The sequence below is a fragment of the Electrophorus electricus genome, chromosome 11 (assembly GCF_013358815.1).
Source record: "Electrophorus electricus isolate fEleEle1 chromosome 11, fEleEle1.pri, whole genome shotgun sequence".
NCBI lineage: Eukaryota > Metazoa > Chordata > Actinopteri > Gymnotiformes > Gymnotidae > Electrophorus > Electrophorus electricus.
The window spans coordinates 4,477,658-4,502,499 of record NC_049545.1 but is presented as its reverse complement, the minus strand read 5'-3'; the positions used below and the strand labels follow the sequence as shown (position 1 = coordinate 4,502,499).

Here is a 24,842-nt window from a genome sequence, read left to right as displayed (position 1 = left end):
CGTGTCTTTAAAAACGGTTAAGCCTACAGATTTGAATAGTGTGCTCTCTGTCTCCCCCTAACGTCCAATGTTGGTTCATCCAGACAGAAGTTTATTTTCATGTTGCAGGAACATAAAAAAACAGCCCGTGTGCTCGCAGACATAAACCTCTGCACATTTACTACTTTAAGCATTGATTTCGGAGCCAGAGACAGTACACGAACATTTTATTAATATTTTCATCAAAACAATCTATGGGATACCAAAACTTAAACAGAATCTATTCATACATATCATGCCATCCACATTTTTTGGGAAACAATGCTTTGCTTTGTACAAACATCTTTAGTTGATAAAGCAGTACTAGAAAATGACAAACGTCTGATATACGGAGCACTGGCGGCAGAGCTGAAAGAGCCCACTCTTCCAAACTATTAATAGGAAAATTTTATTTTAGTGGCAAATATGTATGATGGAGCCACGTAACTCCAACCTAACGCCCTCCCCACACGATCCCATTGGAGTCATTGTAAATAGTGATACATGCAAAAATTCTGATGTTTATTTAGTATGCTATGGTATCTTTATAGTAATTTCTTTAACAAATTACAGTTAATTTTCCATTCATATTCAGCTGAGGTTAATAGCAGAATTTGTTTTTAATTTCAGAAACATTCCATGTTGTCACTTACCACAATAAATGCTTGTTTACAAATGTTACACTGGCCCTATGCACTACTTACACACTCGCACGCATACTGAACACACACATGCGCGCGCGCGCGCACACACACACATTCAGAGACCAAAACACACGCACATGCAAGGACGCATGCACGCACGCACACTCACACACCCACACACAAACAATTACACACACACAGGCACTCATTTTTAATTAGAAATGGCTATGGAAACGGTACAAAAGCTTTGGCGTTTTTGCCTACAAGTTGTGCCTGCACACTTGGAAACAGAAGAGAAATGTCACTGCATGAAGACACAGCTTCACACAACCGGCTTTCCTTTTATTACCAGTTTAGTTTAGTTTTAGTTTTAATCTGTTCTTGAATATACTTGTTTAAGTTAGGAAAGCGCACCCACATAAAACTGTGGAAAAAAGATTCTGCTTTGAGCTATGTACACGTTTTACATAATTAGACAATAGAGTTTAAGGTGGAGAATGCTACATGTTCCCACGTCACAACTGAGATAGATGGTATCACCTTAAAACAACCACTATCATATTCATAAACTACTGAAACAATGCTACTCTACAGAAAAGCCCCACCTTGTCCACTAAGGGGAGTGCTTAACCCCAAACCAGAAATATCCCCAAATATCACTCAAAATGCTACTAGTCAGATTACTGTCAATTAACTTAATCAAATAGAATCTTAAAATGGTGTCCTATAGGGGTAAATGAAGCCTACTCCCCCTGTGGAGTGAACAGTAGCAGTAGTTCTTAGGTAGCAGATATGGAAGAGAGCACATGATGACAACACACTGTGGCAGACTCTCTACAGCAGAACACCAAACCCTCCAGGAAAAGGGCACCTTAAGAGCGCTAACAGTCAGAGAGAGAAACACAGAGCCACATGGCAATAGCTCACCACCGGGTGCTAGCCACAAGCAGCTAGTCTATAAAGACAGAGATACGGAAAACAAGCCATTCACATTAACACCGTAACAGTTACTGACTTAAGCTTAAAAAAGTGACTCTTAAGCACTGAGGTTAGACTCTTTGTAAATATTTACTTGCAACAAGAACCACATTTGCTTGAGACGTAGTATGGACCTTTTTCACCAACTTTCAGGACATGACTGCCGTGACGTCGTCTTTTCCAACCGCCAGTGATCTCTCCTACCTTTTAAAAAAGCTATTGCCGCTATAGTAATGAAACGAACGCTAAACCAGTTTGTTTTTAGCAGCTGTGAGAGCAAACATAAGCTAGTGTAAAAGTTCCGTGCTTTCACCTATTCAGTAATGTAGCGCTCTTGGCACAGGAGCAGCGTCTGCGCTCGCCGCCCGCCCGGCCGCGTCACGTGGGCGTGTTTGCACTAGAGTCCTGTTCCTCTGGGTGTTGCTATGCTTCCTCAGGCAGACGCAGCGTGATTGGTTACCTCTAAAATGTCTACTTTACATCATGCTGTACAATTATGTTGCATAGAAGTTGGAGCTTACTCTAGGGGCCATGGTGAGGGGTGGGGGGTGGCTCAGGCAGGCCTTACCCAGAATGCACCGTGGTGAATGCTACTGGGGAGGAGAACGGAGCCACGCGGGGCCTTTCTCTGGGCGGTGTGCGGTTAGGAGGCCACGCCGAAGGCTGTCGAGGCATGCTGAGCACACCGAGGCCCGAGAGACCTGCAGGGAGGCGCCGCTCCCACGCCGCTAGGAGCTGCCCGGGGACGAGCAGACCGAGCCGCACATGCTCAGTTTGGAGGTCTCGGGTTCCGCTTCGGTTTCCTCGTCCTCTGTGCCACCCTCTGCCTCGTCGCCCTCCCTGTCAGGGTCTCCCTCCCCGTCCCCCTCCCCCCGTGCCTCGGCCCCCTCGCCCTCGCCCGCCATGCAGCCGTCCTCCCGTCTCCTCTTCAGTCTGACGTGCACAGGGGAAGGAAGGAACGGACATGTTAAGAGCCTTTGTGGTGCTGTGCATGCAGGCTGAGGCGCACACAGACAGCTGTGCACACATGACCAAACCCGGCACTCATGCACAATCCACAAACATCCATGCGAACAAACTCACCAAACACGTAAAAGACTGTGACGACACACTCATCCGCAAACAGTCAAGACAGTGGGAAAGGTGTGCGATGACGCTGGGGCAGAGACTCGCGCGTGAGTGAGAAAAGGTGACAGATAATGGTGCAGTGCTGAAAATAGCTTCTGGAACTCATACATTTCAGCCATAGACTGGCGAGACAGGCGGGGAGTGCGAGGCCCTGCTAAATGAGTAAACGAGGGACGAATGGAGAGCAGGACTGAACCAGCACTCCCCTCCGTGTGGGGACCCTCCATACACGAGCAGCCTCCCCTACCGGTAAACGGCAGCTCCACTCTAATACAACCAACACTGAACACACAGCAGAGAATGTCCACTACGTGGCCAAAGGTATGTGGACATGGTTCAGCCATATCCACTGCTAACGGGTGTATAAAGTCAATCCCATAGCCAGGCGATCTTCATTTGCATTTGGGTTAGACCTCTTAGTTCATGCTTTAGCATACAAAGACGTTGATGTATGCTTCCAACTCTGTAATAACAGCCTGGGGAAGGTCCTGCCTCAGCACGGCTACACCCCCGGGTGGTGTCCATAAAGGCGTGGCTTCATGAACCCCATCGGGATGGATCGGAATGGCGGTTGCAAGCCAAGCCTTCTCATCCTGCATCAGCGTCTGACTCACAATTTCTCTCTTTACTTAATGGGCACAAATTCTCACATACACTGTAAAGTGATGGTTAGGTGTCCACATACTTTTGACTGTGTAGGGTATATTCAGAAGCAAACTGCTGAAAATGTCAATGCTTTTATTGAAATGGAAAGAAATTTAAAAAGGGAAATGTAATGGTACAGTTAAAAGTAGAATGGAGATACCTTATAAGGAAGATATGCTTACATCACACACACACACACACACACACACACACACACACACACACACACACACACACGTACACAAAGAGAAGAGGAAACAAACTCACTTCTCTCGGTTGAAGATCATGAACTCCTGCTGCACCACCTCAAGGCACTCCTGGAGGTAGTCATTCTCCTGTGTACAGCACAGGACCAGCAGCACACGCTCAACCAATCAGCACCTCCCATATCCCCCCCCCTCCCCCCATCCAGACACGACTGCTGTTGTGTTCAGCCTGCTTTCCTTCAGACCGGACAGCCCGATTGTGTTTATCCAGCACTAAGCACCAGCCGGCCAAAAATAGCCCTCCTTGTTTCTGAAGGTGCTGGAAGCTTGGGCAGCTTTAGCTACTGAGAGACTCATAATTTAATCATCCAGGTGATAAGAGAGTAGGCAACCAAGAGCCTGAGGAGCAGCCCATTAACGAAGCTGCATTAGCATGCGTATCAGGAAGATCAGCAGAGCTACATTTACTAACACAGACCCACCCAGGGAGCTGGCAGAGGCTAGAAATAGTAAGGCGTCCTTTAGAGGTAAATAATGTCAGGACTGCTATAATCAGTAAGATCACTGCTGAAGTGAGTAACTGGAATCCCGAGAATAAGCGTCTGCTCATGTCTCTGCGATTAGTGTAAATCAATACCAAAAAGAAAAATTGTTTTAAAATATTGCCTGGGGTAGGATGAGAATTTCTCAGTAAATTTTGAGAATGTTGAGAATGTTGCCTGCAGTAAATCTGCACTAGGAACAAATGGAGGTCAACATATTTGTACTGATATTTATATTCTGGGCATAGATTTAAAAGGACAGTAGAAGTAAACCACAACAACGTGTCGATGCGTATTAGGGACTCTTGAAGGGAACATGCAGGGCTGGGACCAGACTGGGACCAGACTGGGACCAGACTGGGACCAGACTGGGACCAGACGCTACTCACAGACTGGGAATCCTTGCTGTTGTCTCTGGACCTGTTTTTGGCCAGACGCTTTTTCTTCTTATGCAGTGGACGAGACTCTAAGATCATCTCTTCCAGCTCGAAAGTAGGGTCGCAATGCAGACGACCTTTCTGTGGTCACCCACACACAACAAATGGACCGACTAAAAAAAAAAAACACACTGCACATCGAGAAATATAAATGTGTCGAATCTTGAGACTACATTAAGATTTCCTGCTCCTTCTGTGCCGTTTGTGTGCTGATCTGCGTAGTCACAGTCGCGCACGTTTTCTGCATGTATTGCGTGCGCACGTACGCGCACGTGTGCGTGCGTGCCCCTGTGTGCTGCGTTTAAGCAGCCCCTACGTTTGGAACGAATCCGGGCTCCATCTTCTTCTCGTACACGGCGTCCCAGTTGACGTCTGAGAGGTAAGGAGCCGTCTGCATTTGAGCCAGACTGCAGAAGCGGTGTTCTGGGTTTACTGTCAACAGCTGCAGAAATAAACAAATAAGCTTGCATTCATTCCGTTGCGCTGTTTTACACCACCCACACCTCCGCACCACACACTCGCACTGATACTGTGCACACAATGCTACATATATCTGGGAACAACTATGCGTGTATACTTGGGTGCTTTGCCTGCACAGCTGTGGAAGGTCCTCTGTCTAAAACATCCCGTTTCTCTAGAAATCTCATTTCGGACAAAGGTCATTCATAATCTGTGCCTCATATACATTATTTACTGTATACATTATGTTTAGTTATAATATAAATTACACCAGAAATTAACAAACAAACACCCACTCCACTCAGTACTAAAAATAACTCGGTATCCTCTGTGCTTTCTTGCTGGTGAGCCTTTTTTTCATGTGCCTTTCAAGCTAAAGGATTGTTGGGAACACAGAGAAAACAAACCTGCCTGCATGGCCAGTGTCAGCTTACTACCACACAGATGTTCGGAAGAAACGGATTACCGTGACTCTTTGTTCAGCTGATCACACGTTATATTGCATATGTTTGTGCCTGTGTGCCTGTACCATTGTGCTTTTCTGCCTTCAGAACATTTTATATTCAGACGCCTGGACTCGCCCTGTGAGGGAGGCCACAGTTTCTGCTGCTCTGGAGACCCCAAGGACGCTCACAGCTCCTGCTCCTGTGCAGCCTCCATTTGTCCAGGGCCCCCCTTGCATGGGCTCCAGGGCCCCCCCTGCATGGGCTCCAGGGCCCCCCCTGCATGGGCCCCAGGGCCCCCCCTGCATGGGCCTCAGGCACCCTGCTGCCAGAGTCTACAGACGGGTCTGAGCTGCAGCGGTACAGAGGAGACGGTACTCCCCGCCAGCTCCCAGCAGGATGGGCTGGAAACCCGACACCACGCACACGCACGGGCCAAACCTGCACAAAGAGCCGCACGCCGAACCTTTCTCCTGTGAATGGATTTGGAGCTCCTCTCTTTCAGGATTACTCGTCATTCTTTGGTATGCAAATAGCAAATCTCATATCTAGGCAATTCACAACCAGTGCAGTCAGTGTGCCCGTGCTGGAGTCACCCGTAGGGAGCACTGTTGAGCTGGCACGAGTCAGACATTCTCCAGCACCAATTAGTCTTAAACGAGCACGCTGGAGTGGTTGGGCTCGGGGATACCGTGGGCTCATCTGTCTTGGGAGTGATTATAAAAAGTTATTCTCTTATTAAGAGGCTGATAGATTTATAAAAAGCTGACAGCTGTCCAGGCTTATTGTGAGACTCTGTCATACAGCAAGAGAATCCCGGCCCGTCTGTTGGGATGTTCTCGGTTGCCAGGGAAACTGTATCTGCAGCATTTTTTGGGTATGTTGGTGTGGTATTATCCCCAGAGTCTTTTTCCATGGAGAACAGACAGAAGTAACTGATCTGTGCAGGCATGGATGAGACAAATGAACAACCCATTCAGGAGTGCCGATATAGAACCTGACACCTAGTCAGCAATTACACAGGAGTGGTTTGCATTTGAGCAGTGTGTGTGTGTCCACGCACGTGTGTGTGTGTGTGTGTGCGTAAGACAGAGAAAGCGAGAGAAAAAGAAAGAGGGAAAGCGATGCTCCTGTCTTATACCCTGGCCGTGTGTGTGTGTGTGTGTGTGTGTGTAAAAGAGAAAGAGATGCTGCCCTTGTCTAACATCGTAGACATCTACTGTGTTCATTTAGCCCTGCAGGCAGACCTCATCTTATCTCTCACTCATTATTTTTCTTCTTCTCTCTCTCTCTCTCTCTCTCTCTCTCTCTCTCTCCCCCTTTATTTTTGCTCCATACACCTCTCCCTTCTCTCCAGGTTTCTATTCACTATGTAGGCTTAAATATCGTATTTTTCCCATTCCTGGCCACCTTCCACCCATTATTCATCACGCTCCCATCCTCCCTCCCTCCCTCCAGTCCTTTTTCATTTCCTCCCTCTGCCTCAGTCTCCCTCTCCCTCTCTGTGAGATTCCTTCCTCCATGCTCATCTCTCTCTTTGCATCTCTTTCCACACATCCTTTAAAAGCGCTTCATCTATATAAGATTTCCATTCCTGTATCACCATCTCTCCTCGCTTCTCCATTTTTTCCTCCAATTCTTTAGTTTTAATGTACATATTCCTCAAAACTCCACACACGCGCGCACTCCTCTCTCTTTCTCTGTCTCTAACCTTGCGCAGGAGGGAGACGAGGTCTTTGTGCCAGGAAGAGCAGTACTGCACGCTGACCGTGCTGAAGAGCTGCATTAGACACTCCACTGAGTTACTTGCATGGATCTCATATGGCCTCTGAGAGAGAGAGAGAGAGAGAGAGAGAGAGAGAGAGAGAGAGAGAGAACAAAAAAGTGATTAAAAGTTTAAATCAAATATTCCTCCATGTCAAAGGCAATTAAAAGTACAGAGTAGTAGTAAATACAGAGAAGAGTTAAATGTCTGTCATTAGAAGAACTCACAGAGTTCGGCTCTGTTCACACCACACAACTCACCCAGCCCCGCAGGACTTCGAAAATGGTCACCCCTAGAGACCACCAGTCTACTTCAAACGCATAGCCAGTTCCCCCACTCACGAAAGACTGGAAGATTTCCGGAGCTGGGAAGGACCCACATAGTCTCAGTGAAACTTATGGCTTATGTTTCTCTGCCATGTGATTTTATAGTGTGTGTATTATTATTATTATTATTTTTTTTAAAGTTTGGAAAAACTGGAAAAGGTTATTAAAATGAGCTGTAGAATAATTAATCTTAAGCAATATTCTTAATAATAATAATAATAATAATAAGAAGAAGAAGAACAACAATAATATGATCACATGTGAAGAAGCCGCCAAATGTGAAGAAGCCACCAAACGTGAAGAAGCCACCAAACATGTGAAGGAGCCACCAAAACCAGAGCCAGTCTGGGAAGATCATGTGTGTTTAATAGCTCAGCGGAGAGGCCATTCTTACCCATATAAGGCTTGGTTCCTGCCAGAGCTGTCGCCCTCTCACCGTCTTTGATAATCGTAGCAATGTTGAAGTCAGTGAGGTGGGCGTGACCTGAGCGACACACAGCTGATGAAAAGCATCTCTGGCAGAACACTCCAGCAGCTATTCAGAAATGTCTCGGCCTTAAGTGCCTCTGCAGTTTCTTCTGGGGTCAGGGCCTACTCAGATGGGCCCCTAATAATGGCCCTTTAAACATGTCATGTTTGTTGCATCTCAGATATGCAGTGACCTGTTCGCTGATACCTGCAGAAACTAGAGCACTCGAGACTTGGGGATCATGACACTAAGTCAAAAAAGCAAACAAATAATCCTCGAGAGAGAGACTTGAGAAACTTGGACTTTCAAAAATTGCAGGTAGTGGAGAGTTTTTAGTAGAACAGATTGTCCTTGAGTCGTAGTTTGCCTTTGAAGTATTATGGGGTGTCTGACACTGATACTGGCTTACTGCACAGAAACAGACTGTGTTACCGTGGCAATGCCTGCCAGCCTGTGGGATCACGTCTCCTACATGTCACCTTGGACCACTTCCATATGTCTGCTGAGAGGCTTAGGAAACATACTGGACGGAGACACACACACATGCATACACAAAGTTCTTACCTTGTTCATCCAGCAGGATATTATCAGGCTTGATGTCCCTGTAGGGAAGATAAACCACAGCCATAGAGCAGAGCATCAGTGTCTTGATAAGAAAGCACAGCTGTGGACCGTTATGTCACTCTCTCAGCATGGCACAGGGGTTCTGGCATTGTCTCCTGAGCTGTTTCTTGGTGTCATTCTTTTCTTTGAGTCTTAAGAAATAAACCAGCAATGCTATGAAAATCCTGTTTTCATTGCTGGAAGGGGATATTGAAGAGAGAAATATCCAGTCCCCCAGAGCAAGGGGCGGTATGAGCCACGGTGATGATGTTCTGCTGAAGGCCTGAGGGTTGCGTTAGGTCATACTACGGACGCTGTGCATGACGTGACTGTAGAGCAATTCACGGGTGTTTCTGTACAGTACAACACAAACAAGCACTGCCTACAAAAAAATGGCTGCCCTGCAGAGACAAGCAAATGAAACAAAGAGCATAAGGTTTTCTTGGGCGAGTGTGTGTGCGTGTGCGCGTGCGCCCGCGTGTGTGTGTGTGTGTCCAGTGTTATAAAATTAAAGTGCCTTCTTGCCCTTTTCTGGTGAGAGCATCATGAATTTCTCCATCATGGATTTCTCTATGCCTGCTAATTGCTTAGGATACTCACACACACACACACACACACACACACACACACACACACACACCTCTAGCACACACAGTAGTGCTTCACTGTGGGATCTCAATCACACACTCACTCCTTACTGTTTAGAGCCAACAACCCCCACCATGCCAAATACACCACACACGTCACTTCTATCACAGCTAATTAACACAAAGAGCCTGCACTGCTGTTGGCCAGCCAGGATAATGGGATTAATGCACACAATCTTGTGGTTGCTGCTGACTTACCCAGCGCTCACACACACACACACACACACACACGCACAGACACGCACAGACACGCACACACACACACACACACACACGCACACACACACACACACACGCACACACACACACACACACGCACAGACACACACACACACGCACAGACACACACACACACACACACACACGCACAGACACACACACACACACACACCACACACACGCACACACACACGCACAGACACACACACGCACAGACACACACACACACACACACACACACACACACACACACACACACACGCACCCACACACATATGTGGAGGGATGGTAGATCTGTGCCTTCCACTCACTCAAACTCTAACACAAGCCAACACCCTCCCCCACATTCAAATTCACAATTTGTTGATTCAGTAAGTTTAAAAACTAACTTTTAGATCGGTTATGTTTGCTACAGGCACCAGATATAATTTCTAAATGTTATTTAAAAATGCTGAACAAATATACCAGAATTACAGCAGTACAATGATTGTAAATAACCCTGATAAATAAGATGATGTCTTTTTGGGGTGTCCTGTGAGCATGTGTCCAGAATACTGAGCAGTCCCTGTGGTCTCTGCCTTCTGTCTCGCTGAAAACATGATGTCATTTAGCGTCACTGTCATGACACTTAAATGTCACAGAATTTCCCGGCCATTACAAAATCTGGCTGCAGAAATTTGCACAAAGCACAGGCAGCTAGTAAAAACAAACAAAAAAAACCCAAACAAAACGAAACACCAACAAACCCCCCGTCATGCTTCAACACTCCACCGAGCTGGAAAGAGGGAAAAGGAGAAAATAACCCTTCCTTATTTAGTTCTTTAAGGAATTCTTTGCTTGGACTAATTTTATCTCTTTGGGCAACATGACATGCTAGGACTGTTGCTAGGAGACACTTCTCCCCCAGTTGGTGCAACAAAATAATTGCATGGCATGGCTGCTGGCCTGTTGAGGGTCCAGCAGGTCCAGCGGTGGATGGGGACGACGGGGATGGGGGGTGTACGACAACACCACACACAGCAAGACATTTCATCACCATAACAATCTGGAGCTAATTTCCCATCCGATAGGCTTAGAGATGGCTACTGAAACAAGCCAATCGCACGTGACATTTAAACAGAATGAATGTAAAATGAGTTTACATGACGCATGTGTGATGAATATTAATGAGTGTTGGCCCAAGCATTGAGGGTTTTGTCATTATCTAATGGGCGCAGGCAGCCAAAGGTCTCCTCGAGGCTGTCATAATGGCAGCGGTGGTAGACTTGAGTCGTATCATTACATATTAGCACATCCCCAAGGGCACAGCACAGCACAGCACGGCACAACAAGTGACTGTGCACAGACGAGATGAACACAGCAGCAGGAATCATTCAGCCTGACTGCAGGCCCTAGAGTAAACAAGATCCACTACGGAAAGTTATCGGGAAAGATATAATCATTTAGGCCCAACCAAAAGGCATAATGCGGATCTGGGAAACTGGCCCAGACGTCTACGCTGTGTCAAGCATGCACATACACACTCATCCATTCACACTCTCACATGTAACCACCCACTCACCCACCCACATTACAGTTCTTTAAGAACTCTAACAGGTCTAATTGGCTTCTTTGTGACTAAGCGCTCTGTGGCCCCAGTGGACTGTCTGCAGCATGTAAGACTGTGGGGACACGTTTGGGCTTCTAGCTCCACTCAGCGTTTCCCTGTATGCAATCCACCTCACAATAGAGGAGATGGATGAGAGTAATTACACTCTGACATCCACAACATCTGGGCAAACTAAAAAGTAGAATACGGCAAGAGTAAAAAGAGCGAGTCAGCTGAAGAGTCATGATAGCGTGGCCCACTGCATCAGCCTGGGCACCGGAAACAGCCTCAGAATTAATGCCACTCCTTGAATTTTAAAAGGGTTCTCTTATCTATAGAAATATAATAGGAAGTAGAAGTGTGTGTGTGCGTGTGTGTGTGTGTTTGTGTGTGTGTGTATTTGAATGTGTAAGAGAAAATTGCTTGAAAGTTACAGAATGGAGTTGATGGCTGATAACAAATGCACGATGAAACATGTAAATCTTTCAGACACTGGTTATTTGGTTATTTGTGTGTTTGTGTTGGTGGGTGTGGGTGTGGGTGGCGAGGGTGGTGTTGGTGTGGGTGGGTGTGGATGGCGTGGGTGGTGTTTGTGTGGGCGTGTGTGTGGGCAAGTCCACGTAAGGAGGTGGATATGTATGGTCATCTTGGAAAGCGCTGAAGACAACCACTGGGTGAAATGAGCTATAGGTAGGGTCCAAAACTACTCCCAGAGACTGTCAGTGTGGTTGATCTCAAACAGACACCTGGCCTCTAATAGTCTGTAGCAGTGACTATGAGTACTGCCAGAACTGCCAAGTTATTTCTGATATGATGTTCATACATAATACAGCTGCTAATATCAAGTTTGGTAAAAAGGGAAAATAACATGGCTGTCAGATGAATCTATCAAACTGCAGACAGGACTAGCATGACGTGTGTGTGTGTAAGAGAGAGGGTGTGTAAATGTAGAAAAAGGTTGCGCACAGGCTATCCAACTTACTCGAGATGCTCGTGAACTCTCCTGGAAGGAGCCTCACCTGTCATGCAGCGCACCTGTTGGTGAAGGGCACGCATGCTCGTTATGTGGCACACAGACCTGTGTATGATGTGCTGGCTCTGCAGGTGGTCCAGTGCAAGGGTCATCTCGCACAGGTAGAGCTTCACCGCCTCCTCAGTGAACTGGACGTTCTGCTGCAAGTGGTAACGCAGGTCCCCCCCCAGCAGGAGGTCCACCACCATGAACATGTCCTCCTCGTCCTGGAACGAGTACCTGGGGCACAGGGTCAGGGGGGTCACGGAACTCAGTTGCGCCGTAACTGGGATCGGGGAACGACACAGAGCACCCACAATAAGCCGTGCACCTTGGGCCACATGCAAGACACAGGACTACGTTTGTCAGATATGACCATTCGGAGTGCAGTGTGTGTGTGTGTGTGTGTGTGTGTGTGTGTGTGTGTGTGTGTGTGCATGCAAGAGGGTGTGTTTATCTCTGGTTACTGCCATCATTGTATACAGCATTGAGATTAAGAAATTAGATTAAGAAATAAGATTAAGAAATAAGATTAAGAAATAAGATTATGAAATGGAAATTAAAGTTAACGAACATCATTTGGCAGATGCGCTCATCCAGAATGACATACATATTTATCAGTATAATCATTCCTCATCTTGATTGAATTGAACCCATTACCTTGGTCTTATTCACACCACAGTCTACCTGCTAGGTGAGCTCCAGTCAGCCTTCCATCACACTGGTGAAAACTCGTTTACACTAAAACTCCGCTCCACCCAAAATGTGCGCCCAACACATCTAGTTTTCAGCTTCTTCACAAATATGGAAGGACCAAGCACCCCCGGAGACCACGATATTTGCATGTAGGAGCAGTGGTTCCTCACACACGCATCACACTGAGCTGAAGCAAATGTGAAGCATGGGAAGGCTGGAAGCAGGGTGTCCATCAAGACTGATGCGCTATCCGGCAGTCCGACGTAACAGGCGGGTTTCTGACTTATGTGCAGACTTTACAAATGCAGATTGAACAAATCTGGCCTTTAGCGAGCAAGAGTGCAGGAGCTCTGTGCCAGCAGCGGAGCAGGTGCAGGACTCTGGAGATCAGGCTGAGTCGCGTCTTGACTAAAGTCTGGGATTTGTTCAGCCTGGCAAACTGCTCCATATCTCATTCCCTCTGCTCGCTTCTGGACCCGTGTTAGGCTAGCGGGCAGACCTCTGCTATTTTTCTGGGTTTATTTTCCTCTTTCATCCAAATGTCTCCATTCGGCTCGTTCATTTCATTAAGAGCGTCGTTGTTAAGGGAGCCATAAGCGAGGCCTGTCACTCCCTCCTCATCCTCTTTGGAAAGACCCGACAGTGGTGAGTGTGTTTATATCTCTGTCCATCTGGGTGAGCTCGAGGGCCCTCTGGCTGGGCAAATCCAAAGCTTGTTTCCTATTCCGAATGACGCAGGGTCTGAGAAGGCACAGGCATCAGCACATCTATAAAACTCATCAGGTCCGTGCAGCCGGCTGCTGTCGTAATGCCGATCCCATAAAACGCATCAGCTGCACACCGCCGGACACAGTTATGGTACCGTCCATAACAATCTGGACAGCCTGTCCCTCTTATAACAGCCATGTCCACGGAAAAGAAAATGGCCAACAGGGGACCGCTGTAATGTGCAGGGAGCTTGACAGAGGAAGTGGGTTTAATGGGTTAAAAACATCTTTAGAGAGCCACACAAAGGCCAAGGACACACAATACAGCTTTGGAAATCATTACGACAGACTGGGCACAAAATAGGCACTCAGCCTACATAATTTAACCCAAGATCCTTGTCCAATGGTTAGATTAGTTAGTTAACCTAATTTCAACAGACTGGTCCCATGTGTCTCTGGCACGATGAGAGATGGACCATATAGAACACTGTTTAGGATTTTGTTAGGACTTTTTTTCGGTCAGAGAATGCAAAGGCAGGTTCAGACTCCACACACACTGTATGCGGCATACGAGTCACTGATGACTGTACATGCAGGGAGCTCAGAAAGATTTACACCTTTATAAAGATAAAAGACTAATGTCATGGTGTGCTGGGCAGCCTGCAGGAGACACACACACACACACACACACACACACACACACACACACACACACACACACACACACACACACGCACGCACGCACGCACGCACAAACACACGCAAGCACACACACACGCACGCGCATGCACACGCACAGACACGCACGCACGCACACACGCACGCACGCAGACACACACAGACACACACACACACAGACACGCACACACACGCACAGACACGCACACACACACGCACCTGTTCCTTGTTTTCTCCCTTTTGTTCGCCTCTATTATTTAAGCCCACAGCTACCTGCCATCAGCGTTGCGCATGGCCATTGGTCCTGCGCCCAGAGCCATCGCCTGTGTCTGCTCCTCGGCGTGCCTGCGTTTACTCTACGCACTGAGCTGTTAGTGTCGCACCGTCACCCTTTTGTTTTCGAGTTCACTCGAGTTGTTGTGAAGAATAAAGACGATCTCGCCGTTCACTCGCTGTTCACTCATTACTTGCCTGCAATGTCACAGCTAATAAATAATGCTGCATATCACCTTGGTCTTACAGAGAATCTTTACGAGAAATCTAAGGTTTTAGTTTCATATTATTCAAAAAATGAAAATGTATTAAAAATATTTTTAAAATACTTTTCTCCAAAGCATGTATCCCTGTAACCCTTAATCTAGTACTGTAAACTGTGCATCCACCCTTTGCCAAGACAGCTGCCAAGATAGTTGAGTGTTTTCACATGTTCTATGGTTACTTCTACAAATATTTTTGTCCTGTTGGACTGGTACTCCACTTATTACAATTATTATCAACAATAATTTCTAATATTTTAGTCAATAGTAATCACACAGAACCCCTACACCAGCACCGACAACTGACCCTTAAAGAACCTTTTTGGAGCCATCCTTCTCACTGTATCTGGGGGAAAATATACCGGCATCCACCTGCACGCATTGGTTTGAAACCAACTTCTCAATTATAGCCCCAATTCTTGTCCAGGGATTTTCAGGAGTGAAAATTTGGCTTCTTTGAAGCCACTACTTCATGTTTAAAGGTGAGAAACCCATGTCCCATTTAATTGAGTGTGTTTGGCCAGGCTGTGAGCTCCTACTTCTGCCCCAGGGAAACACCAATGTATGAACCCTTTCTAAAGACTGCTGTGCTTATGAAGGGTGAAATCTGAATGGGAATGTGTGTCAATTTTTCCTCTCAAGAGTTTCTAAGTTTCCCAAGTTTGTTTATTTGTACCTCAACAAAAGGTAGGCTTTCTCTGTGTAAAATAAAATAAAATAAATACTTCTTTACTTATCTGTCTGGAAGGTGTCAATAATTGTGGCACCACTGTACTTTCTCCTCTTCTTTGAAATTATTTTTAAGTCAATTACTGCGCTGAACTTTGTAAAAATATGTATTATTAGATGAGTTCCATGGTTCCACAAAGGTAGAATCTTTATCTGTCTTTCTTAGTTTGAGGAGATGTTTTAAAACGTTTGGTTTTAGGCATCCATTACCAAACTACTTCCTCTCTGTTCCTCTGCCGAGGTGGACTCGCTTGCTGTCAACCCACCCACATAAAGGAAGCCAGCTAAGCTCTAATGAATAGCTATGTTCCTACGCCAAGAAACAGCTACAGAGCAACCTTCCATTCTTTTAAAACGAAGGCAATGGCAATTTTGTAAAAAGGTAATTTGCTAAAAGGACGTTTGGACTTTGGTAAACAAACATCACAGGTCTTTTCAGACCAGCGAAAAGCTGTCGGAAACATTCAGCTGCAGCAAAGATACTGCAAAGCATTTGCTTAAAAATGTAGCATTTTTGCATAAACACATATGGTTAAATGGTAACACTTCAAAATGATTTATTAATAATGCTCTACTGGTCTCCCCCCTACTTCAGTCTTATATCAGTGCGAAAGACTATTAGCATACAACATTAAAGTCATTATTTGTCACAACATTCATTTGACACATACATGAGTCATTACCCTTAAAGCCTGGATTTGCTAATTCACAGCACATGTCTCTGGAGCTGTAGGCATGCCAACCTGCTCCAGTCCTGCAGCCTCTCTGCTACTGCTGAATGTTTCTCAACTCTGGGTGATATTTGAGCAGCTTTTAGTGTGACTTGCACACAATTCTCCCACTTGGCTCATATGTACAACAGAGAGAGAGAGAGAGAGAGAGAGAAGAATCTCACTCAGCAAGAGGTTGCACTCGGGTGCTCCAAGACCGGTGGCTGAGAGGCTGAAAGCACCATTCGTCAGGCGCATGGAGGACATTAAATAAAATAACACTCTAAGGACCTAGACACCCTCCCAAGGAGAGCACAATGTGAGGACAAAATGATTTGTGAGGCCGTCACAACTTTGCCTTTTTTGTAAATACATTATGACTATCTTAAGAAGAACTTAATGGCTTAAGTCTAGGCTTGGATTAGAGTTAGGGTCATTTTCCTTTTTATCATAAACACTACAATACAATTCTGTGTGTGCACGAGGTTGTCAGTGTGTTTAAAATGCAACACATTGCAGAAAGTCTGCACACAACTTTCTGAGAGCTCCTCTAAAGACATGTAGGTCCATCAAGGTATGTGGACACTCACATGCTCCATCTAAGTAAAGCGCAAACAAACGCTCCAAGCTAGACCTCGCCCTCTGGGGCTGCTGGGCTGGCTTCCCAAGCTTCAGGGCCCTGCAAGCCGGCTGAGTCTTAGGCCTCCGAGGACACTGGCACGGTCCAGGGAGGTTGTGGTGTAGCCCTGGCTTGACGGGCAAAGGAGGAAGGCCTGACCTGGAGGCCATGAGAGTCTGATAGTCAGAAAGAGGAAAAGGATTGGAAGAAGAAGGTTACTAGGCTGGAAGAGGCAAAGTGAAGTAATCAGGCCACGGTGATAAATGAGCCATGAGAAGCATAGAGAGAGAGAGAGAGAGAGAGATGGGGGGAGGGGGGGTATTTGCAGTGTCCCAGATAGCAGTCCAGAGAAAGCTTGGCAGTGGCTCTGCAAGCACACACACACACACACACACACACTAATTCCTTTCGTTATTCCCCTCATAATACAGTAAGTGTGCTTTGCCTCTCCTCCTTGTGTCCCCAAGCTGAATCCTCTATCCTTTGGCCTACTTCACAAGGTGCACTCCTAAAGCAGCGTCCTGGATGAACTTCAAAACTAAAGGGGCCACGGCAAAGTTAGCGAGTGCTGTAGAACTGGAACAGTGTCCTCTATGGAGAGGCTTCGCTGCACCTGATTGGTGAGATCAGGTGATCACTCGGCAATAGAGCTGAAGGAGGGAGAAGGAGAAGTTATGGAGATGTGCTAACCACTCGTGAGGCCAGAGTGAGCACGGCTGGAGCTGCTCTCAACCCTTCGAGGTTGGCTGTGTCTAAAGGTGGGAAGGGGCGGGATCTCTTCAGTGCGTACGGACTGTGCTGAAACAAAGTGCCCAGCTACTGCCCAGATAGCAACTGACTGTTTCTGCATTGGCACACTTGGACTGAGTGAAAGAGTATTTTTGTGTGTGTGTGTGTGTGTGTGTGTGTGTGTGTGTGTGTGTGTGTGTGTGTGAGTGAGCGAGAGAGAGAGAGAGAGAAAGAGAGCGAGAGCGAGCGATAGTAAATGCGTACTGAGATATTCAGTGTGAAAGCTACTGATGACTCACCCTTTGAGAATGTTAAATCCTTTTAAAGGAGAAATCCAATGTACACACACACACACACCAAATGATCATATTAGCCCTGGGCTCAAGGACGCGTTTTGATATTTAAATCACACTTTCTGAGGGGCCAGTGAAGTAAGAAGTCAACAGTCTCTTGTCTCTTTGAGTAACCCTTGCAGATACTTGCTCTGGTAAATGGCTGCCTTATTCTCGCTTATTGATCATATCGGAAGCCGGGCAGCCTGTGTCTGTGATCCGGGCCTGGTCAAGTCTGCCCTGACTCCCCTCTCTCTCTACCATATTCATTTATTTGCACCAATGGGAACAGAGTGCTTGTGTTACTGGTTTCAGCACCAGGCATTAGACTCACGGCCCATAAATCAGCCCATTCGCATGCACAGGAACAGCAGTAGCTGCGCACTTGGGTGACACATTCTTGGCTCCACAAACGTCAAAGCTGTTAAATGCCATATGCATTTAACACAATACCTGCATCTGATGGATAGGTTTATAACGCGCTATGGAGGGCGCCTATATTTTCCTCTTAACGAACTGTTTTAGAACAAACTGCGACTCCCCGTCACGTCTCAGAGTGGTGTAAATGGATACGGTAATTACAGCTTTCGGTACGCTTGACATTTTCAGGGCTCGCGTCGCGTCTTTTTCCTGTGGAGGAAGCAAGAGGGAGGCGGTTGCTGCCATGCGCCGAGCGCAGCGGTGACTCTCCATTGAGGTAAATGCATGCTACCTTCTCAGTGCAGAGTCTGTGTTTAAGACCGCCGGCTGAAGAAGAAAACATCAAAAACACAGAGAACAACGCAAATCCCTGTGCGTTAGGCCGCCCAAATTAGCAGACGTGCCGTTTCACTGAAGCGTGTCCAATATCCACACACTGTTGCTAAACCTGTCCCAGGGGGACACATTTCCAAGTGAAGCTTGCCATCATATTCTTCTCAACTACAAACTACCTGGCAATGCTGTAGGGTCCTATGCGCTTAGAAGAACTCTGAAGAATTCCAGCCAACCAATCAGAAGAGAGCACACATTATAATGTTTCATGCTTCCTTTAAAATCCTCCAGGATCCTAGAGACTTGAATCTGATTCTCAAACGCAGAGGAAACATTAATTTTATACATATATTCAATATTATATTATTTATATAGCACTTTTAACAACAGACATTGTCTCAAAACAGCTTGACAGGAATCAGGAAGAACTCCTTAGAGCATTAGGAAGAAAGCATGGGTGGACCAGTCTGAAAAGGTTAACCTATCCTCCTCTGACTGACAGTGGAAAGCATTGCTCATACAAACAAGAATACTACACATGGGAGGCTTTCCTGAACTGCCAGGAAATCTATTTCATACTGTCTGAAGCAACAGAAAATTCCATTTCCACAGATCCTAAGCCAACTGTATTTCTGATCCCACTGAATTTTCTTGCTCTGCTTAGAAAAGCTTTACTGGCTGTAATTCCTGAGACTCCATGCAATTGTCACGTGCTTGGAAGCCTTTACCTGTTCAAAGAATGAGACAAACCCGATGGCACATGGAATGGTGATTAAAGATTGATAAGAAGGCAGCAATTCTTTTGGTAGGACTATTCAACTGAATAAGTACTGGTATAAGAACAGCACATTCAGAGAAGAGAGCAAACTCCTCCGGTAGAGAGAAAAGTAGAACGTGAACTCCAAAGACTCACCTCCAGACACGTGCACATGCACACACTACATTTAATTTCTTCACTCTGTAGGAATATGAGAAACTGAACCCGATGGTGCCGTTTGATGTGGCTGGAGCTTGTCAAAATCATAACCACGGATCACTCTCACGAGCGTGAAAGACGGAGGACAGTGCAGCACTGTGCTCACAGTAATGCACCGCTAAGCAGCATTGCGGAAACACAATAAGGCTAGCATGATTGATATACTCGAAAAAGTTACTTCTCTCTCTCTCTCTCTCAACTAAGAGGGCGCAATGACTTCCCTTCCTGTGTGGAACACTAGCGAGAACTTAGCATGATTTTGACTAACTCCTCGTGGTCCTCCAAAGTTCCCCCTTTTTTCAGACGCAGGACACGGGTCGCTCGCATGAAGGTGGCTTGTGCGACTAATGCCAACGCTTTGCCTCCTCGACGCACGGATATGGGTTATGGGTTCCTCACATATGGTTTACGGGAGAAATCCCAAACAGAGCGCGGAAAACGTGTCAGAACGAACACCGCTCAAGCAACGCACGTAGACAGATGGAAAGTTCTTGCAGCTGTCACACAGAGATGTAGCAGAGAGGGGATGGGGGCGTGTGAAGGCTGCAGTAACGTTCAAAGCTAATAGGGAGGTTTTGTGTGTGTGTAATAATAATTTGGCTGAATTTTGCAGTACTCTGTGGCTTTTCTGTGTTCCTGTAAGAACAGTTGGTATCTGAAAGCTGATTTTCCTGGAGCTTATACAAGATCATATTTTCTTCTGTTAAGGAACTATTCTTTTCTGTAACATGGAGGGGATAGTAGGCTGAGAGAGAAAAAAGGTTTTATCGCTTAAATGTGATCAGGAACACTGAAATAATCCAGAGTCCAGTAAAATAACAGTTCAGTAAAAGCATATTAATACTGCTGTGAATCCTACTGCTGAATTTAATGTTCTGTTTCAAATGCTGTATGTATCAAAATGGAAATAACCACATTAATTTGCAGGGAGCAACTGTGAACTGGAAAATACAATTCTTTTTTACATGAAGAAAAAAAAAACATTAAGTTTAACAGAAACTCCCAGTAAACAACTCCCAGCTATGTTTGTTTGTGTAGTACTGATTCTATTCCAACTACTAGAGCTACTACAGAGACACATACACATTACCATTAAGTAGCTGTGCTGCAATATGCATGAAGCCAGCCAGCTCCCTAATCACATTTGTGTTGCATAGTCTGGACTCTCTCACTCTATGTGTGTGTGTGTGTGCGTGTGTGTGTGTGTGTGTGTGTGAGTGAGAGAGAGAGAGGAGAGGAGAGAGAGAGAGAGAGAGAGAGAAAGCGAGTAAGTGAGAGAGAGGAGAGAGAGATTAAGATATATGAAAAGATGTGGTGTGTCGATCTTGGTCTCTATGGCAACAATGCAATATGACCCTAAAGTAAAACATGAGAGATGACATCCATGTGTGACCATTGCCTGCCTGCCACACACACACACACACACACACACACACACACACTCACACTCACACACACGTTTCTAATCCCAGCTCCTAAAGTTGCTGCAGGCGCTGGACACAAATCACAACTTGAATCAAGGATTTTTAAGATAATCATGCTACTACAAGTGGTTTGTATTATTAGTCTAAGAGATCAGTACTGTATACTGTCTGTGCTGCTATGTGTCCTAAATTACTGCAGCTATAACCACCAATACTACTTAGGAATCTACACAATGCACTGGACAGGTTCTTTCTACAAGTCATGCAATTAAGAAACAATGAAGCAACCAATTATGCCTTAATAGCAAAAGATGCCCAAGCAAAAGGGAGTGTGTGTGTGAGAGAGGAGGAGAGGACTGATGGGGTAAAGTGAGAGCACATTACACATTACACATTACAGTGCACATCACAAGACACTTTCAAATGTAGCATTATAAGTTGTGCATGCACCATTCCTGTGCAATCAACTACTGACTTAATTAACCATCATCCAGCATGCACAACACAAAAAAGAAGTGAAAAAACCCAGGATAGTCACCAGAGGTTGACTAAAAAAACATGTTCAATGTCCTGTAGAATCTCTAGCTCTCTAAAGACGTTTCGGACCTCATCTCGCTCTATGCACTGCTGTTTGTTCATGTACTTCATGGCGTACATCTTCTCTGTGTCCCGCTTCTGCACAATACACACCTGCAAAAGACACACACACACACACACAACATGTGTTTTTACAGTTACATTTGTATTCCATATTCGTGTAATTTGTCTGCCGTTTTTCTTGAGGACAAAACTAATAAATGTTTGGAATGGTTTTTATTTAATCCATCCAATTCACCTTCAGCAACAATATGAGCACAGCTGTGCTCGTCACATTACTCACAAGTCCTGTAATCTGTCACATTATACATCCAAGTGCAAGTCCTTCATATTCCACGTGAAGTGAATGTACTGTTCCAGAGAACGCATGAAACAGTGGGAGCTCAAGTCAGAAGTCAGGATTAGGGTCAAAAATGAACCTAGACTAATCAAGATCACATCCATTCTGACATAAAAAGCCCCAACTACTATGCATAAGGTTCGATGTCCCCAACAGAAATTGCAGGGAGCTGCAAAACAAGCAGCAGTGCATCTCTAGAAGCAGGTTGGTTGCGGGTTGTTTCTCTGGCATGAAAACAACTTTCATGCTGTTATGTAATAGAGAACATATGGCGACGAGATACAGTGCATCACGTAACCTGCCCCGTCCAGGGCTTTATCCAGGACTGCATCTAGGCACCTGTAAGGGAAGCTTTCTCCGTAGCCAGGACGTAGTGGTCCAGGCCTCCCTCTCTCTCAACTCAAGGCTTGCTTACGCTTTTGTTTCATTACTGTCCACCTTTCCTTCTGTTTTCTTGTCACCAGCAGCTTCCAGGCATTCACGCATTTCTGAGCTCCCCTTGATATCTTAATATGAATGGCACTTGTACGTAATATTTTTCTCCCTCTTTCATACCTGCACGCACACACGCACACGCACACACCCACACACCAAGCAGACAAAGCAGCTCCCCCTCTGACCTGTCAGCCTGTCTGCTGAGAGACCTTTTGTTATAGATCAGCTGTGTGAGGAGTGTGTCCTGAATAGAGGCAGATGTGTATTCGAAAGCCAGCACTGCCTACACTTCCGTATGCCCGAACAGACTACAGCTGCGCTGTAGCTACGGCATCCAGTTGTCCACTTTTAGGCTGGACAGTCCGGATTTCACCCCGCTGTCCTCCATCTGGCCGAACACCTGGACCCCCATTTATTGTCCTTCTGACGTGAAATAGTCCATTGCAACCCATTGATCAGTATTATTATGTCAAAAGCAAATACCTTGTATTTCATTGGTTTAAAGAGATTGCCTCGTACCACGCTCACTGGCCAACCACAGAAAGTCAACGCGCTAGTCAGTCAGGATGTTTGCAATGGTGTGCAAATACCAAAAAGATAAATGACTTATGTCCTCTTTGGTCAGCAAATCCTTCCTTTTCAAAAAGCAAGGAAAATGAATGTCCTGCCTTCTGTACACCATGACAGACATAAATACTGCAAGTCAGTACCAAGTTTAGCGAGTTAAACATTAATTCATATTACAGATTTCCAGATCAAACTGGTCAGCTTTGTTAGCTCTCTAGATAGGTCAGGGTTTTAAGTTTGTGTTGTGTTGTCCACATTCCCCTCCCCTGCATGTCCTCTTTTCAGGGGTTATTAACATGGCCCCTCTAACTGTAGCAGGAAACCCATGTTATTGTACCTCACACCTGAATGGTGAACACAGCCAGGCTGGCTGGGAACCTGAGAGACAGACGCAGAAGGGTGTTTTCAGGAACGATCCCGCGGCCGAGTCTAATTCAGCTTTGTGCTTTATAGAGTGCAGGAGCATGGCTCAGTCCAGGCATGCCTGAGAGCATATACCACCCCCACAATGCTCTGTGTGTGTGTGTGTGTGTGCGCGCGCGCTACCTCACCCAGCATACTTTCTCTCTGCACAATTAAGTCTACAGCTGGACTAAAAGAAAAAGGCAACTTATATTAGGCTCTTCTGATTCACATTTTAAAGAACTTTTGAAACATGTGGCTGAAAAAAAATAAAAAAAAAGATTTATGAGAGTTAGAAACCGGTCGTCCGGTGGGTGTGTCAGACATGTTACCCATGCACTCATCAGAGTCTAGAAGATCGCCAAGGTAGCAAGGGGCATGTCCATGGAGTGCTCTGTACATGATGATTAGTACCTTGGACTGGGTAATGCCTTGAAATTGGAAGCCTGTGAAGGTGTTGAGGAGGAGAGATATGTGCAGATTTCCTGCTAGGAGTGAGTACCCTGGCAGCAGAGGGCTGCATATATTGAAGTTTGCTTAGAAATCTTCTGGGGAGAACTGAAGAGAGTGAATTACAATAATCAAGACCCGAGGCAATGAAAGCATGAACCAATATTTCAGTGTCACGCAAGCTGAGAGAAGCAAAGAGCTGAGCAATATTCCAAAGATGGTAGAAGGCTGATCTGGGAACACAGCTAATGTGTGACTGAAAAGAAAGTGTGGGATCAAAGATGAGCAAAAAAAGAGAGAGAGAGAAAGAGAGCGCGAGAGAGAAGAGAGCGGCAGAGAGAGGGAGGTATAGAGAGGGTCTGCCCAATACGCTGGACTCATCTGGACTGGTGGTGATAGCTAACGTCCCCTCATTAAGGCCAGGCAAGATGGCCTCTTTACTGCATTACAGCAGGAGTGACAGCAGGAAATCTATTAGTATGGCAAAAGCACACTGGCTAATTGCCTCCTTCCTCTTCTCCTCCAGCAGGAGAAGACAAGCACAGCCCCTGCAAAGTAGTGTGCTGTCTCCCTCAATAACTCCATTACTCAGCCTTGCCTTTCTGGTCTCTCTCTCTCTCTCTCTCTCTCTCCCCCTTCTCTTCTCTCTCCTCTCTCTCTCTCTCCCTCGCTCCTCTTTCCACCACCTCCTCTCTCTCTCTCCCCCCCCCCCTCTCTCTCTCTCCCCCCCCCTCTCTCTCTCTCTCCTCTCTCTCTCTCCCCCCCCCTCCTCTCTCTCTCTCTCTCTCTCTCTCTCTCTCCCCCTTCTCTTCCTCTCTCCCCCTCTCTCTCTCTCTCCCTCGCTCCTCTTTCCACCACCCACTCCTCTCATGTTGTCCTCCGCATCTTCTTCTTTGAACCCTCATCCAGTTCTCTTGCCCTCCTGGTCTGTGTCTGTTACCTCGGTTTCCTTGCCCACATCTTCACGTCGTTACTTCTCGCGCCCCTTCTCTGATGGAGCCATTTGTGATACCCTGTCTTACTTTTGTCTGTA

General features: G+C 46.1%; 1 protein-coding gene across 6 annotated transcripts in view; it reads right to left on the bottom strand.

Moving 5' to 3' along the window:
- Positions 1–792: 792 nt before the first annotated feature.
- The window catches only part of LOC113584207 (serine/threonine-protein kinase 32C), a 48,009-nt gene continuing 23,959 nt past the window's right edge, over positions 793–24,842 (bottom strand). For 3 of the 6 annotated variants that reach the window (XM_035531471.1, XM_035531472.1, XM_035531473.1), the window contains exons 3-10: positions 21,557–21,708; positions 12,196–12,369; positions 8,625–8,662; positions 7,986–8,075; positions 7,526–7,629; positions 7,212–7,328; positions 4,915–5,040; positions 3,763–4,679 (exon numbers count right to left, since the gene is read on the bottom strand). In XM_035531471.1, coding sequence (XP_035387364.1) covers positions 3,984–4,679; positions 4,915–5,040; positions 7,212–7,328; positions 7,526–7,629; positions 7,986–8,075; positions 8,625–8,662; positions 12,196–12,369; positions 21,557–21,708 — 1,497 coding nt within the window. In that variant the 3' untranslated portion in view covers positions 3,763–3,983. The other 3 variants (XM_035531474.1, XM_035531475.1, XM_027020979.2) reach the window with 2 other exon arrangements.